The 18,314-nt window shown below is 46.2% G+C and overlaps 1 protein-coding gene across 1 annotated transcript; it reads right to left on the reverse strand.

Annotated features, from left to right (window-relative positions):
• Positions 1–59: 59 nt before the first annotated feature.
• On the reverse strand, positions 60–16,243 carry MORN2 (MORN repeat containing 2). Its single transcript, XM_015418058.1, has 5 exons — positions 16,225–16,243; positions 10,614–10,664; positions 4,215–4,321; positions 3,491–3,627; positions 60–323 (listed from the first exon to the last, which is right to left on the reverse strand). The coding sequence occupies exons 1-5, from the start codon at positions 16,241–16,243 to the stop codon at positions 221–223; spliced, it is 417 nt and encodes a 138-aa protein (XP_015273544.1). The 3' UTR covers positions 60–220.
• Positions 16,244–18,314: the final 2,071 nt, after the last annotated feature.

Consider the following 18,314-nt stretch of genomic DNA (forward strand, 5'->3'; position numbering starts at 1 on the left):
TTATGTTGCAGCTTTTGTGTGTTGATTTGAATTTTAGAATTAAAATTAAGTGGGGGAAATCATGCTCTGTAACACTCTGAACCTCAAATTCAAAATGAGCCGGTGCTTAGTTTATCTGGTAACTTGATTAAAACAACAATAGTTATGAAATTATTTGTTGTAGAAAAGCCTGGACTAGGTGAAATAAGAATTCCATGTCCTTTCTCTGGTATAAAATATCCTACATTTCCAGCTTGAGCTTCAGCCCCGGTGCTGCTGTGTAATGAAATCTACCATCCCATTCCAGGCCTTGGGTGTCAGTAAATTCTCCCTGCCCTTCCAACCTGGAACACGAACAGGACAAAAACAGCATGTTTAGTGAATAACTACAATAATTGTCCTATGATTAATGACGAGAGCTAGTGCACTGCAGGGGCTAAAGTGCTGGACACTGAACGGAAGAGTTTGAGGTTCAAATCCCCCCTCAGCCTTGAAGCTTACACTACCAGTCACTCCCTCTCACCCCAATCTTTACCACCCGGAGTTGATGCAGGGGGAAACCCTATATATGCAAACCTGAGCTCATTGGAGGGTAAGATAAGAGTGAGATGGATAGATTCTAATCGCACTTCAGAATGTCAGCTTCCCAGTAAAGGTAACAGTGAACCAGGAAGTACCTTATAAAGGAGATTTCTGTTGCAGATTTTATTCCTTTATTTAAAACATTTCTATACCTCCTTTCCACCCACCTCAGGGTCCCCAAGGTGGCAAGAATTAAGACATTTCAAACATTAAAAGAGTGTTTCAAATACAAACGTAAGATTTTACACAATTAAACCATATAAACATACAAACAGGGAAGAAGGCTAATAAGAGTTAGTGAGGGAATGCCAAGGAAAACAGAAAAGTTATTACCTGCTAGTAGAAAATTTGTTTATTTCTATATATTTATTTATTTATCGAATTTATACCCTGCCCTTCCTGCTGAAAAACTGCTGAAGCAAGCTCAGGGTGGCTTACAAAGAATTAAAACACATAAATAGCAGTTAAAACAATCATAAAACCTTCTAAAAACAATCCAGATGTCATAAAGTGCTAGTACACAGTAGGTCTGGTAATAATAATGATGATGTTGTTTGGTGACGGCGGCAGCAAGTTGATGACCTATCCTATTGATCTGCTCCTTGTTCTGTTTCTTATGTGGCCGGTACAGGCTGTTGTTGGTGACTCCAAAGGACAGTGCTTACAATTATTATTGGGGGGCAGCCACTAGTTGAAGGCCTGGTGGAAGAGCTCCGTCTTGCAGGCCCCGTGGAACTGCATAAGGTCCTGTAGGGCCCTGATTTCGTATGGGAGCTCATTCCACCAGTATGGAGCCACCACTGAAAAAGCCCTGGCCCTGGTTATGGCCAGCCTGGCATTTTTAGGACCCAGTAGGGTCAGTCGATTTTGGGATCCTGACTGCAGTGCTCACTAGGGAACATGTGGGGAAATGCGGTCCCTCAGGTATATTGGCCCCTGACCATTAAGGGCTCTAAAGGTAAGAACCAGCACCTTGAAATGGATTCCGTATGCTACTGGTAGCCAGTGCAGTGCTTTCAGGACAGGCTGGATGTGCTCCTGCATAGGGAGGCCCATCAAAAGTCTGGCCACCGCATTTTGCACTAGCTGTAGCTTCCAGATCTGACACAAGGGCAGCCCCATGTAGAGAGCATTACAGTGGTCCAGTCTCAAGGTGACCACTGCGTGGATCACTGTTGCCGTTGTGTTCGAAAACATAATAAAAGGCTGACTTGGCAGTGGCTGCTACCTGGGCCTCCATTGTTAAGGAAGCATCCAGGAGCACTCCCAAACTCCTCACCTCCAGCACTGGCACCAGTGGAGTGGGATCTCTACCCTCGACCCACCCTGGCTCAGGCACAGGACCTCTGTCTTTGTCGGATTCAATTTCAGTTGGCTCAGTCTAAGCTTGTAGCGCCCGGTCCAGATCTTCTGGTTTAGAGTCAGACTGGCCACCCAACAACAGATAGAGCTGGGTGTCATCAGCGTACTGGTGACATCCCAGCCCATGCCTTCGGGCAATCTGGGCAAGGGGGCGCATATAGATATTAAATAGCATTGGGGGAAAAGCACTACCTCTTGGGGCACTCCACACTCCAGTGGGTGCCTTCGGAATAGCTGCTCCCCTAGTGCCACCCTTTGTCCCCGGCCTTGGAGGAAGGAAGTAAGCCATTGCAAAGGAAGCCCCTGGACTCCAGTGTCGGCGAGGTGGTAGATCAGTAGCTGATGGTCGACCATGTTGAACGCTGCCAACAGGTCCAACAACAACAGCACTGCTGATCCGCCCCAATCTAGATGCCTCCAGAGGTCATCCATGAGGGCGACCAGTGCCATCTCCGTTCTGTGGCCTGGGCAAAAACCGGACTGGAAGGGATCTAAAATGGAAGTGTCATCCAGAAAGCTCTGTAACTGAAATGCCACGGCCCTCTCTATTATCTTGTCCAAAGAGGGCAAATTGGAGACCTGCCAGTAATTTGCTAATTCGCTCTATTTGCTAATTTGCTCTATTACCTTGTCCAAAGAGGGCAAGTTGGAGACCCGCCAGTAATTTGCTAATTCGGCCGGGTCCAAGGATGGTTTTTTTCAGAAGAGGGCAGACCACCGCTTCCTTGAGTGCCCGAGGGAACAGTCCCTCTGAGAGGGACTTATTAATAATCTCCCTTAGGGCACCTCAAAGCCCATCATGGTCAGATTTAATAAGCCACGAAGGGCACGGGTCAAGGCAGCGTGTGGTGGGGCGTACAGTTAGCAGCAATTCGTTGACTTTCTGTAGGCTGAGTGGACTCAAATAATCCAAAACTTGACAAGAAGATGTGCATGGAGCCTCGAGTTCACTCACTGTTTCAACTGTAGCAGGGAGTTCGTGGCGGAGCGACAGGACTTTATCTGCGAAATAGCTCACAAAGGCCTCGCAGCCAATGTCCAATTTCCTAGTATTTGGTCTGCCTTGAGGCAGAGCAGTAATAGACCAAAACATTCTAAACAATTGGGCTGGGTGTGAACTTGTAGATGCAATTGTAGCCACATAATACTCTCTCTTTGCAGCTTTGTCCTATAGGATGTTCTTGTAGTTTCATCGCAGGCACACCACCACTGTCTCACTAGCCGTCTTAGCCCTTGCTTCATCAGCCACAACTCCTGGATGTACCAAGGTGCAAGCTTAGTGCGGGGGCGCAGAGGGTGTTGGGGACATTTGAGATGTACTAGATGTCTTCTGCAAGCTAACTGAAAACCTGCACATGTATGAAACTAGTATATAAAGTTTAGCCTGTAATCATTTCAGTGAAGTCAGCCTCCCCCAGAGTAGCTGTATCCATGCAACTGCAATAAATTTAGACAACAGATTTTAAATTCCCTTTTTTGGTGTGAGTTTTCTCCAGTACTAAACCAGAAGGATGAATATTGCTTACATCGAGGGAACAAGCTTACAGATACCGTCATTTCAACTTACTTGTTTTCATTGAACTGACCAGTGTACTTTGCTCCATTAGGAAATATGTAGGTTCCTATTCCATGGAACATGTTGTCTTTGAATTCACCTTCATAAACTGCACCTGATGGATGTTCCAGCCTTCCTAAACCATTCATCTGATTTAGCAAGAAGTGAAGATACCAGATTAATAAGGTAAAGGTAAAGGTTCCCTTGCTCGAAAGCCAGTCGAGTCCAACTCTAGCGTTGCAGTGCTCATCTCTGTTTCAAAGCCGAAGAGCCAGCGCTATCCAAAGACGTTTCCATGGTCATGTGGCCGGCATGACTAAACACCAAGGCGCACGGAACACTGTTACCTTCCCATTGAAGTGGTACCTATTTATCTACTTGCAATTTCTTGCTTTCGAACTGCTAGGCTGGCAGGAGCTGGAAGTAGAGACGGGAGCTCACTCTGTCATGCGGCAACTCGGGTCTCAAACTACTGAACTACTGACCTTCCACAGCCTTCAGTTCAGCGTCTTAACCACAAAATATGCCCATAGTGACTCTGGTTTGTCATCTCCATACACTTAGCAAATTTAAGGCTGCAGTCCTAGGCACTTTTACTAGAAATAAGGTCCACTGAACATTGTAGGGCTTGCTGCCAAAAAAATAATGAATAGGATCAGGCAGCAAAAAAACAGCCCAGCCCACTTATACATAAGATATCTGAAAATTCATCAAAAAGAATTAAGTAGGAATATACCTTATCATTATTCCAGTTTCCTTTGTATATAATTCCACTGGGAGTGGTATGCACTCCGTATCCATTTCTTTCAAGACTTCCCTCAAGTGTTCTTGTACATTCACCATCTAATTAAGGAAGAGAAAAAATAAGTAAGGAAACTCAATAAAACTAATAACTCCATTTAATACATTTAATAATTTGAACATATAGCATATTAAAGGTTCCCTTGCTCGAAAGCCAGTTGAATCCGACTCTAGAGTTGCGGTGCTCATCTCCGTTTGAAAGCCGAAGAGCCAGCGCTGTCCGAAGACGTTTCCGTGGTCATGTGGCCGACATGACTAAACACCAAGGCGCACGGAACGCTGTTACCTTCCCACTATTTATCTACTTGCAATTTCTTGCTTTCGAACTGCTAGGGTGGCAGGAGCTGGAACTAGAGACAGGAGCTCACTCCATCATGTGGCACACTCGGGTCTCGAACTGCTGAACTACCGACCTTCCACAGCCTGCAGTTCAGCGTCTTAACCACTTGAGCCACCGCAGCTGGCATATTACCAGTTAACTAATTTTCTGGTCTTTATTTAGTTGCCTCCCCCAATAGCACATTGTTTCATATAAAAATATATTTTGTTTATACATTTTGCTAGGTTTCTTCTGGCTATTGGGCAATTTCCCACACCAGAATCACAAGCATTTTGAGATTTTATTACTGTTTCACTGTTTTTAACGGAGTTCCCAGTAACTGTAGCCAGAACACTAACATTGTATTTTGTTACACAAGCAATTTCCCACAATAGGGAAGCACAGGGGATATGCACCACCCTAGGGCTGACAGATCCAGGCTGGGAAAATCCTGGAGATTTGGGGGTGGAACCTTAATGAAGTACAATGCCATAGAATCTACCCTCCAAAGCATCCATGTCCCCCAGAGGAACTGATCTCTGTAGTAGGGAGATGAGCTGTCATTCCAGGGGACCCCCAAGTCCCACCTGAAGGCTGGCATCCCTAATTTATAAACTGAGTATTTCTCTCCTTGTCACACCCCTTCTTAAACAGAACCATGTTACAGCTGGGAGCACTTCAAGATGTCAGCTTCCCAGTGGGCAACAGTAACTTTGACAGTTCTCCAGTGTCCAATAACATCCCTTTCCACAGTCTGGCAGCACAGAGTTGGATTGCTGAACTCCAGGTGGGCAGTAGGAATTACAACTAATCTCCAGCCTACAGGGATCAGTTCCCCTGGAGAAAATGGCAGTTTAAGAACATAAGAGAACATCAGAGAAGCCAATGTTGGATCAGGCCAGTGGCCCATCCAGTCCAACACTCTGTGCCACACAATGGCCAAAACGCAGGTGCCATCAGGAGCTCCACCAGCGGGGCCAGAACTCCAGAAGCCCTCCCACTGTTGCCCCCCCCCCCCAAGCACCAAGAATACAAAACATCACTGCCCCAAACATAGCCTTCCATCTATACCTTGGGGCTAACAGCCATAAGAGCCACTGATAGACCTCTGCTTGGGAGGGTGGGCTCTATGCATTATACAGCGCTGAGGTCCCTCCCCTCCCAAAACTCTGCCCTCTCCAGGCTCCACCTCCAAATCTCCAGGAATTCCCCAACCCACTGGCAACCCTACAGAGATGCACTGAGAAGTACTCCAGTGAAAGGAAATGTATTCTACTTCCTCTCATTTTTCTTCTAGACTTTTGCCAATGCAAAAGCTTTTAAATCCTCTCCACATTATCTCATCTAAGCAATCTTCATAGTGTTATTCAAAGTGAGCTACAGACAATCTATCAGGACTGACGTGAGAGCCAGTGTGGTGTAGTGATAAAAGTCTTGGACTACGACGTGGGTGACTCAGGTTCAAAGCCCTACTCTCCCAAGGGTGACCTTGGACCAGTCGCATACTCTCCCCCTAACTTCTGCCTCACAAGGTCTAATAGTACCAGAAGCTGTTGCTTGCTATTAGCAATTATATAGCGAGAGCACCTTCATCAGTTTCACCGGGGGATCTGAGGCTAACGCTAAGATCGCTGGTATGGCGACTCTTGGGCAAAAGATTCCGGTGCCCCTGGGGAGGGGAAAGTATAGTGGTGGGACCAGGCAGGGTGTTGAGGGAAGGGAGCAGAGAAACAGAGAAGCTCAGCGTCCTTCCAGCCTGTCTCCCATCCCGAAGGTTGTCGGCAGAGGGGCTAGGATGGATAACCCCCCTCCGACATTGGTGGTGTGCAACGCCAGGTCTATAAATAATAAGACCACAGTCTTGCAGGACTTTCTGCTAGAACAGAATGTAGACCTGGCGTGCATGACTGAGACCTGGGTGCGGGATGGGGAGACTGTAGCTCTCTCCCAGCTTGCCCCACCTGGGCTCTCGGTCCTGCACCAATCTCGGACTGGGGGGGGGGGGCGTGGCTATTTTCATTCAGGAGGCTTACTCCTTCAGGGCACTCCCACCGCTGGAGATCGCGGACATTGAGTACACTGGTCTGGTGTGGGAGGCCAGGGAGAGTTTGGCGATTTGGCTGGTGTACCGACCGCCTAATGCACCAGCCAAATAGCCTGTCATCCCTGATGGAGGCCATATAAGGCTGGGCGCTTGAACACCCTAGACTAGTAGTCTTGGGTGATTTCAACATACATGCCGATGACGCGGCCTCCATTCAGGCAACGGATCTAGTGTTGTCCATGGTGGCGGTAAGACTCTCCCAACTTGTAACGGCTCCAACTCACCAGGCCGGACACATGCTCAATCTAATCTTCGCGGCGGGGGTAAGAGTGGACAGGATTACTGCCTTGGCAGTACCATGGTTGGACCACCATGCCCTGAAGGCCCGTCTGAATGTTCCACACCGACCCTGTTTAGACGGTGACCATATTTTAGCTCGCCCATGGAGCCAAATGGACCCAGTACGGCTTCAGATGGCTCTGCGGGATCCAATGCCCCCTGGCGGCTCGTTGGATGAGCTTGTGGAGGACTGACATAGTCGGCTCTCCACAGCCATCGACAAGATCGCTCCCTGGCGCCCTCTGTGCTCTTGCTCTAGGCTTGCTCCCTGGTTCACCCAGGAGTTCGAGACGAAGCGACAAGAGCATCTTATAGGACGTTTATGAGATCCTATGAGATGGCAGTCAACGCTGCCAAGAGAGAGTTCTATGCGGCCACGATTGCGTCTACGAGCTCATGCCCAGCCCAATTGTTTAGAACGATTCAGGCAGACCAAATGCTCGGGAATTGGATATTGGCTGCGAGGCATTTGCGAGCTATTTCACAGATAAGGTCTTGGCGCTCTGTTGCGACCTCCCCGCCACAGTTGAAACAGTGAACGAACTCAAGGTCCCTTGCGCGTCTTTGGATCCGGCTTTGGATCATTTCAGCCCGCTCAGCCTAGAGGAAGTTGACAGATTGCTCGCAGCTGTGCGCCCAACCACATGCAGCTTTGATCAGTGCCCTTCCTGGCTTATTAAAGCTGGCCACGAAGGGTTCCAACATGCCCTAAGGGAAATTATTAATATGTCCCTCTCTGAAGGGCGGTTCCCGGGGGCACTCAAGGAAGCGATGGTCCATCCCCTCCTGAAAAAACCATCTCTGGATCCGGCCGAATTGGCTAACTATCGGCCGGTTTCCAATTTGCCCTATTTGGGAAAATTAATTGAGAGGGCGGTGGCATTACAGTTGCAGGGCTTTATGGATTACACTTCTGTACTAGACCCCTTCCAGTACGGCTTTCGCCCAGGACACGGGACGGAGATGACGCTGGTCGCTCTTACTAATGACCTCCAGAGGCATCTGGATCAGGACAGTTCAGGGGCACTGTTGTTGTTGGACCTGTCAGCTGCATTCGACATGGTTGACAATCAGTTGCTGACCCACCACCTCGCCAACATGGGAATTCAGGGGCTCACCTTGCAGTGGCTTGCTTCCTTTCTCCAAGGTCGGGGACAAAGGGTGGCACTAGGGGAACAGTAGTCCAGGAGACACCCGCTTGAGTGCGGAGTGCCTCAAGGGGCAGTGCTTTCCCCGATGCTATTTAACATCTATATGCGTCCCCTTGCCCAGAATGCCCGAAGGGATGGGCTGGTATACCACCAGTACGCTGATGACACCCAGCTCTATCTGATGTTGGGCGGCCAGTCAAACTCCAGACCGGAAGACCTGGACTGGGCACTACAGGCCGTGGCTGGTTGGCTTAGACTGAGCTGGCTGAAGCTAAATCCAGCAAAGATGGAGATCCTGTGCCTGAGTCGGGGCGGTCTGAGGTTGGGGATCCCACTCCCGACATTCGGTGGGGCACCATTAGTGCCAGCACTGTTGGTTAGGAGCTTGGGAGTGCTCCTGGATACCTCCTTAACAATGGAGGCCCAGGTAGCAGCCACTGCCAAGTCGGCCTTTTACCATCTTCGCCTGATCTGGCAGTTGGTTCCCTTCCTCAACCGTGATGACCTGGCCACAGTGATCCATGCAATGGTCACCTCGAGATTAGACTGCTGTAACACTCTCTACATGGGGCTGCCTCTGTCACAAATCCAGAAGCTGCAGCTAGTGCAGAATGCCACAGCTAGGCTTCTGATGGGCCTTCCTAGATGGGATCACATCCGGCCTACGCTGAAGGCACTGCACTGGCTGCCAATAGCATATCGAGTTCACTTCAAGGTGCTGGTATTGACCTTTAAAGCCCTATATGGCCAGGGTCCGACATTCCCCATAAATACCCCAGAGAGCACTACGGTCAGGGTCACAACACTGATTGGCCATCCCAGGGCCTAAGGATGTCAGGCTCACTGTCACTACGGCCAGGGCTTTTTCAGTGGCTGCTCCATACTGGTGGAATGAGCTCCCAGAGGAGATCAGGGCCCTGCGGGATCTTTTGCAGTTCTGCAGGGCCTGCAAGATGGAGCTCTTCCACCAGGCTTTTAATTAGGAGCCACCCAGCACTACCACCAACTTCTGCGGTAGTGGGCTGGCCCGGGTTTGAGATTAGTTACACCGCCGTGTGTTGCCAGAAGTTTTACTGAGCTGGAAATCGTGTGCGTTACATCATATAATACGCCATCTTATCAACGAAAAATGGCTACTTCAGTTAGCACTTTGATTATTTTAAACGTTTAAAATGCTTAAAATGTTCTGTGCCAATGAATGTGAGCCGCCCTGAGCCTGTTCGCAGGGAGGGACGGATAAAAATGGAATGAAATAAAAATATACAAATAAATTGTGAGGATAAGCTGAAGGAGAGGTAAATAATGTAAATTACTTTGGGGGCCCAGGAGGAGAAAGGCATGGTATAAATGAAGTAGATAAATACATAAAATATATAAGTGTACTGTAATAAATTGCATGTTTATACTTAGTGGTCAGCAGGTGGCAGTACAGATTGATTTTAAAATCCACTCCAAGATTTAGGGAAGAGTTGCCACCTAGCTGGGTTAATGTTTTTAGTGGCCTGCCCAAGAATCACAGAATTCTAAAAATTGTGTTACTGAATCAGATTTAGTTACAGTGTAGATCTGCTGAAAGAGTCCCAGCCCATTCAATGAAACAATATGATATTTTTAAAATACTTTTTAAAAAGTTATGTTGTTGATTCAATTTTGCTCTGTTAGAATATTTGAATGTTTTCTTGAAGACTGACAGATCCAGTTTCCAAAATCTGTAAAAGCTTTTTCCACATGCAATAACTGTGATGCACACTGCCTGTGTGCTCAAGGGTCAGTCATTGCAAAGCTCAGGAGCAAATGCAAGTGCACAACTGACATCTCCTGTCCACACAGACCTAGGGAAAACTGAGATCTGAGTGGCCGTACTAGCACTTCACTCCCTCCTCATAGATTAGAAAATTATGTTTTGTACAGACCGATCCTGACTATGCTGCTTCAAAAGCAAGTCCTACTGAGTGATTTACTCTCAAGTGTGTGTGGAAATACAACCATAATCACATTATTTGCCAGCTTGATGTGCTGGAAAACAAATTTAGGTTGCATTACAGTGCAAGATTTTGCAGAGTAATTGTACTTTAAGCCTATCTTTGAAGTCAATGGGCTTAGAAAGGTGTAACTCAATTTAGGATTGCACTGTTAGATAACTATTATACAGATTCATACAATGCATTGTTTTTCACACACCAGTCTATAATTTGTTTTAACAAACTACCACAACTGTGATACATCTGCCCCTCCAAACATTAACAGCTGTTACTTAAAGAAACCCATATAAACTTTATTATGGCCGTATCGCCATCACTATGTTAATGATTTTAATAACTTATGTATTTTATATTAATTTCTATACTGTTGTTTTATATATGGTTCTTGTGTAAACTGCCCTGAGCCTGCTCCAACGGGGAGGGCAGGGTAAAAATCAAATCAAATCAATCAATAAAAATAAATAAATATAACATTTTCAGTTATCTGAAAATATTTTACCATACTTATCTTGATTTGGAAATATAAACGATATTTTATAAACTTCAACACCTGTTGAAAGAGAATATTAATGTCACTGATCTTTGAGAATACCATTAACAATTCAAAATCCTTTATATATAACACATGAAACAAACAGTAACAAAATATATAGCACCAATTATGCCCAGAATATATGAACCTTAACTACAATGACCTCATGAAAATGGCTGAGATGCTGGGATGCTTTGGGATACAAGATGAAAGGCAGCGGCACAGCATTATATGTAAACAAGAAAAAATGCATTTGCCCAATTTTTACACCAAAAATTAATGATTTGATAGATTATGTAGATATGACATATATAGTACTCAGAACAAATTTTCCTATGACACGATAAACAGCTAGAAATTCACAAGTAAAGTTAATCACAGGTAGAAATTCACAGGTGGAGTTTTTCCAAAAACAATTTGTAATAATAAATGCAAAAAAGTCCTTGAACTGTAAGGATGTAGTAGTGTCTCTGCCAGCTGACTTGATGGACCCCCGGTTATAAATCCATTTCAATAATTTCTTCAAGAATCATGCTGGATTCAACATTTCAAAGATACATGTAGACATCTATAGAGTATATTCAGACAACACTCAAGGAGAGTGTTTTTAATTATATTTATATATGCATTTTATGTAAGCCACCCTGAGCCCACCTTGGCAGGAAGGGCAGGGTATAAATCAAATAAATAAATAAATAAATAATAACAGCAATCCTCAGTGATTCCCAATGGAGAAGCAATCATTTCTTGGAACCAAAATTCTGAAGCATTTCACCACTATGCCATAATGATTGATTCTCCATTGGGAATCGCTGAGGATTGCTGTTATCTGAATATACTTTATGGATATCTACATGTATCTTCAGGGGTCATTTCGTAGAAAAAGAGCTAGGGGAACTCATTAGCACAACTCATTAGCATATGCCACACCCCCTGACATCACCGGAAGTGTGTCATAAGACCACACCCCCTGACATCACCTGAAGTGTTTCATAAGGCCACACACCCCGCCCCCAACGGTCCCGGCCGCCGCTGGCGGCCTTGCAGCTCCACTGCTGAGCCCCATGAGGGGCCCGGCGGTGGACCTGCAATGCCAGCAGGAGTGCAAGGAAGCCCCGCAAAGGCCCTCCCTGGCCCCAGGCAGGCAGGGGTGGGGAGAGGCAGAGAGGAAGCAACTTACCCTCCCTCTTATGCTTTGGGGGGATTCTGGCAGATAAAGTGATGTATAACACAGTGCCAGGTGTGATGAACTGACCTCCAAAAGCAGGATGCTTAGGGCAGAAGTCTTGGGTGTGTCCTCGGTGCAAGGAGCTCCTGGTTCTCAGGGAACGTGTGTGCTCCCTTGAGGCCAAGGTGGCTGACCTGGAGAAGCAGAGACAGTCAGCTAGGCGCACAGAAAAGACTCTCGGGGACTTGTTAGCTACGTCCCACTCTGGATCTGGCAGCCCCGCTGCTGTCAGGGAGCATGAGGGTCTAGGGGAAACAGGGCACCATGCTGAGGATAAGGGGAATGTGCCCTCAGAAGGGACCTCTTCCCCAGCTGGTGAGCGGCTCTCCTTTTGCACCAAGGAACCATCCCTGAGCAGGGTGGGAGGGGGGCTCTTGGTAGTGGGTGATTCGATCCTTAGGCAGGTAGACAGCTGGGTGGCGAACCCGCGTACTGACCGTATGGTGACTTGCCTGCCTGGTGCGAAGGTAGCGGACATTACGCGTGTTTTAGATAGGCTGGTAGATAGTGCTGGGGAGGAGCCAGTGGTCGTGGTGCATGTCGGCACCAACGATGTGGGGAAATGCAGTCGTGAGGTCCTGGAGGAGAAATTTAGGATGCTGGGCAGGAAACTTAGGTCCAGGACCTCCAAGGTAGCCTTCTCAGAAGTGCTACCTGTTCCACGCGCAGGGCCGGAGAGACAGGCACAGATCAGGAGTCTCAATGCGTGGATGAGACGATGGTGTAGGGGGGAAGGGTTCAGGTTTGTTAGGCACTGGGATACTTTTTGGAACAAGAGGGAGCTGTACAGGCGAGACGGTCTCCACTTGTCCCGAGAAGGAACCAGGCTGCTGGCACTTAAAATCAAAAAGGTGGCAGAGCAGCTTTTAAACTGAATATTGGGGGAAAGCCGACAGGAGATGAAAAGTCTCTGGTTCGGGTTGGCTCATCTGAGAGAGGTGAGGGGGTACCGGTTGCTTTTCTACAGGGAGGTGGATTGAAATTGTCCACAGAGGCCATGGCTGGTGACATGGACTGCCGGACAACGACTCGAGATAGCAAGAGGAAGGATGCAGGCTTAACTTGTAAGGGAAATTACAGCTGTTTCTATACAAATGCTAGAAGTGTCCGAGGTAAAATCGGGGAGTTGGAGTGCTTGGTGTCGGAGGGAAAAATAGACATTGTGGGTATTTCTGAAACTTGGTGGGATGAGGAAAATCAGTGGGACACAGTGATTCCCGGTTATATATTATATCGGAAGGATAGGGGGGGAAGGGTTGGAGGTGGGGTAGCTCTGTATGTCAGAGAGGGTATAAAGTCTAGAAAGATTGAGAGGCTAAGTGAATTGGATTCGCTTCTGGAAGTTCTATGGGTTGAAATAGGGGGGCCAAAAGGAAACTTAACACTGGGAGTTTGTTATCGCCCACCAGATCAAAAGATAGAGGAGGATTATAAAATGATGAATGCCTTAAAGATAGCAACTAGACAAAAACACTGTGTAATAATAGGTGATTTTAACTACCCACACATTGATTGGGTCAATATGTGTTCTAGCCGGGAAAAAGAGATTGAGTTTCTAGACACTCTAAATGACTGTGCTATGGAGCAGATGGTCACGGAACCTACCAGGGGAGAGGCGATCCTTGATTTGGTCCTAAGTAACACTCAAGACCTGGTGAGAGATGTAAAAGTGATTGCACCGCTTGGAAACAGTGATCATAATGTTGTTGAGTTCATCATTTGTACAAATAGAGAATTGGCCAAAAAGACTCACACAACCATTTTTAACTTTAAAAGGGGTAATTTCTCTGATATGAGGGGACACGTGGGGAGGAAACTGAAAGGAAAAGTAGAAAGGGTCAAAACAATTGGGGAAGCTTGGGATCTATTTAAAACTACGATCCTAGAAGCTCAAAAAATATATATTCCGCAGGTTAGGAAAGGCACAAACAGGTATAGGAAAAAGCCTGCATGGTTAACAAACAGAGTAATGGAGGCTGTAAAAAGTAAAAAGAATTCCTTTAAGCAGTGGAAAGCTAGTCACAGTGAGGCTGATAAAACGGAACACAGGCTATGGCAAATAAAATGCAAGTCTGAGGTCAGGCAGGCAAAAAGGGAATATGAGGAGCATATAGCAAAAAACGTAAAAACCAACAATAAAACTTTCTTCAAATACATTAGAAACAGGAAACCAGCCAGGGAGGCAGTGGGGCCCTTGGACGACCAAGGGGTAAAAGGAGTATTGAAGGATGATAGGGAAATGGCTGAGAAGCTAAATGCATTTTTTGCCTCCGTCTTCACTGTGGAAGATGAGAAGTGCTTGCCCACTCCAGAACCACTGATTTCAGGAGGGGTGTTGAAAGACCTGAGTCAGATTGAGGTGACGAGAGAGGAGGTCCTAAAACTGATAGACAACTTAAAAACTGAAAAATCACCAGGCCCAGATGGCATACATCCGAGAGTTCTGAAAGAACTCAAATGTGAACTTGTAGATCTCCTGACAAAGATATGTAATCTTTCCTTAAAATCTGCCTCCATTCCTGAGGATTGGAAGGTAGCTAATGTCACTCCCATCTTTAAAAAGGGTTCCAGAGGAGATCCGGGAAATTACAGGCCAGTCAGTCTGACGTCGATACCGGGTAAATTGGTGGAAACCATTATTAAGGAAAGAATTAGTAGGCACATAGATGAACAAAACCTATTGAGGCAGACTCAGCACGGTTTCTGTAAGGGAAGATCTTGTCTCACTAACCTGTTAGTGTTCTTTGAGGGGGTGAACAAACATGTGGACAAGGGGGATCCAATAGATATTATTTACCTTGACTTCCAGAAAGCTTTTGATAAAGTTCCTCATCAAAGGCTCCTAAGTAAGCTCAAAAATCATGGGATAGAAGGACAAGTCCTTTTATGGATCAAAAACTGGCTAGTTCATAGAAAACAGAGAGTGAGTGTAGGTGGGCAATTTTCTCAGTGGAGGGTGGTAAGCAGTGGGGTACCGCAGGGATCAGTACTTGGTCCACTGCTTTTTAACTTGTTCATTAATGATTTGGAGATGGGAGTAAGCAGTGAAGTGGCTAAATTTGCGGATGATACAAAGTTGTTCAGGGTGGTGAAAACCAGTGAGGATTGTGAGGCACTCCAAGGGGATCTGTCAAGGATGGGCGAGTGGGCGTCAACATGGCAAATGGGGTTCAATGTGGCCAAGTGCAAGGTGATGCACATTGGAGCCAAAAATCCTAAATATAAATACACATTGATGGGGTCTGAACTGGCAGAGACTGAGCAAGAGAGAGATCTTGGAGTTGTAGTGGATAACTCACTGAAAATGTCGAGACAGTGTGTGACTGCAATAAAGAAGGCCAATGCTATGCTGGGGATTATTAGGAAGGGTATTGAAAACAGATCAGCCAATATAATAATGCCCCTATATAAATCAATGGTGAGACCTCATTTGGAATACTGTGTGCAGTTCTGGGCACCACACCTTAAAAAGGATATTATAGCTTTGGAAAAAGTGCAGAAAAGGGCAACTCGAATGATAAAAGGGTTGGAACACTTTCCCTATGAGGAAAGGTTAAAGCGCTTAGGGCTCTTTAGCTTGGAGAAAAGACGACTGAGGGGTGACATGATCGAGGTTTATAAGATTATGCATGGGAAAGAGCAGGTAAAGAAAGAGGTACTTTTCTCCCTTTCTCACAATACAAGAACTCGTGGGCACTCCATGAAACTGCAGAGCGGTCGGGTTAGAACGGATAAAAGGAAGTACTTCTTCACCCAAAGAGTGATTAACACATGGAATTCACTGCCACAGGAAGTGGTGGGTGCTACAAGCATGGACGGCTTCAAAAGGGAATTAGATAAGCATATGGAGCAGAGGTCCATCAGTGGCTATTAGCCACAAGGTATAGCTAGGGGCTCTGGGGCAAGTGATGCTCTGTCTTCTTGGTGCTTGGGGGGGGGTCAACAGTGGGAGGGCTTCTAATGTCCTGGCCCCACTGCTGGACCTCCTGATGGCACTGGTATTTCTGGCCACTGTGTGACACAGAGTGTTGGACTGGATGGGCCTTTGGCCTGATCCAACATTGGCGTCTCTTATGTTCTTATGTTCTTAAAGTAGAGAGCTGGGAGATTAGAGGTTAATATCTCACCGTAAAGCAGTTCGATTGACAGGCTGCTGCCTGCATGCACCCCCTTCTCTCTGACTGGTCAGTGCCAGCTGAGGAGAGTTTTTAAAAGTCTTGTCAGTCTTGTCAGAGTGAGTCAGTTGTGGTTTGGACTTTAGCTTGCCAGTTGCCAGTCAGGAGGAGTGTGTGTGTTGGTCTGAGGGAAACAGATAAGTCACTTGAGAAGTGAAGGGACACAACTCCTTACCGTGATTGTGTACTAACATAATTGAGGAAAAGTTCAAAAATCAGAACAAGCCCTAGCTGAACTCCATTTATTCAGTCTCTAGAACTGGAGTTTAGGTTTGACAGAAGGGACTGGATAGGAGGCTGGAAATTGCCAGTCTAGCCAAACAGAAAAGGATTATTGCCCCTAGAAAGAGGAGGGTTCAATTCAGAAGTGACCCCTGGTTTGTGCGAAAAGGAGTCTTAGACTCCTCAAGAGTGAAAAAGGGAAAGTTATAATCCCACAAGGGAAGTATTCAAATACAGGAAGAAAGTACTAACTTCCAAGAAACAAAAATAGTTTTATGAAACTTTATTAAGACACATTGTTGCTGAAAGAAATCTCCAAGACAAACAAACCTCTTACAGTTAAGAACTGAGTCTCTAAGAATATAAGCTTCAATCATACTCTGTTGCTTGTTCAAAATATTCTGATTTGTATAATCAACAGCAGTTACCTCAGCTTCTCATCCCGTCCTATTCCTAATTCAACTGTGCCTGTTTAATAAAATGAACCTTTTTGTTTGAACTTTGTGTCAAGTGCCATTTCAAAAGGGTTTTATAAAAGGGCTCCTGCTGAGTTACAATAAATCTCTGGCATGGGCAAAAAGCCGAATAACTTCTCTATCACAGGGTGGGACACACAGAAAGTTATCTCTCCTTATATATAATTGAATAGTGGGTGCCAAAGTTCTAATTCTAAAATGCACTCCCTTAGTGTATGGCTGATGGCACTGCTCCTCAGCATATATCACCACTAATCAGAAGGCAAAGCCCGGGTCCCGCCCACACCACAACTGCTGCGACAACCTGGTCTTTTGCATATGGAAGCTGATTGGACTTCACTCCATTCCACACCACAAACTCCCCCCCCCGCAAGGCAGTTGGAATGTCAGTTGCATATGGAACCTGCTGTATTCTGGTGGTGTGCAGGTCCCAGGTTCATGTTTTAAAAGCAGACTGACACTGTTTGCCCAAAGCCAGAGCACTCTCCCAGAGCCTCTTTCTAGATCTCGTTGTATTTATTTCCACAACGGGCCTTATTTCTAGTATTTCTATAATAGAAACATGCTACTAAGAGGCTGTTCAGACAGATTGGGGAACAGTGTTTTGGCTGGAATATCTGCCTCACAGAGAAGAGGAAGTAGAGGTCCATCATACCAGGTTGTTCCATTTGTGTGTTAGTTATTTCCAAATAATTCATATGGAGTACTAAAATATACATTTTTAAAAATGTGGCATTATGACTGTCTCATGTTTCCAACTGGGTATTTCCTCTTTTTGCATGCTGTGCTGTAACCACTCCTGTTACTGTAATTGGGATAGACTGAGAATGCTAAAATGTTGAAAGCAGATAAAGCACCTGCAGCACTGGGAAACCCACTTGTCCTATCCTCAGCTGCAAAGATTGAAGGACATAATGAAAGTCTGAGAGTAGTGTGCATTATTTTACAAATCGTGCTGAATCCAGGCATCCTGGAGGGAGTGCCTGGTTGTGGCCTCCTCTCCCTCTGATGGTCTCCACAATGGCAGTGGGAGGCTTGGGGGGGGGGGGGGCCCCAAAAACCCTCAGAGCTGGTGCATGGAGATGATTCACCACAACATGGATCAAGGTGTGCGGATCTGAGGGTTGTGTGGGTGGTAAAGGACTTTGGTTAGCATATGCTTACCTGGGTGTGGATCTGTGATGAGCTTTGGGAAGGGAGACCTGTTCAGGATTCAGATATTTTTGATATGAATTTTGACCCCACAGGTGGAAGAATGTACCTTTCTGGAACAAAAGTAGCCTCCAACAGTTTTTGGGATTGTTGCTAAACAGGTTCACCCCCACCCCAAAAGACCAGTATAAGCCAGTGCCTAAATACATGCCTGCTCATCCTGACAACAGAACCATCTCTCAAACTGAGAAACAGAAAAGGCCGAGGGCCACATCCTGCATTGTACTTGTACCTTTATTATTCATGGTATGGGTTGCAGCCAGTTTGCAGATCTACGGAAGTCCAGCTATCTGGGAAATAAGCTTCTTGCTTGCTGCCTCCAGGGAAATCCCTTCGCTTTGAAAGAAAACACCCT

The sequence above is a fragment of the Gekko japonicus genome, unplaced genomic scaffold, assembly GCF_001447785.1.
Source record: "Gekko japonicus isolate JY-2015 unplaced genomic scaffold, Gekko_japonicus_V1.1 scaffold1394, whole genome shotgun sequence".
Classification (NCBI taxonomy): Eukaryota; Metazoa; Chordata; class Lepidosauria; order Squamata; family Gekkonidae; genus Gekko; species Gekko japonicus.

Coding starts and splice junctions, on each gene's coding strand:
- MORN2 (XM_015418058.1), bottom strand. Junction 4,322..10,613: donor TCCAAATCAAGATAAGTATG/GTAAAATATTTT, acceptor TTCCTTAATTAG/ATGGTGAATGTACAAGAACA. Junction 324..3,490: donor GGTCAGTTCAATGAAAACAA/GTAAGTTGAAAT, acceptor TTCGTGTTCCAG/GTTGGAAGGGCAGGGAGAAT.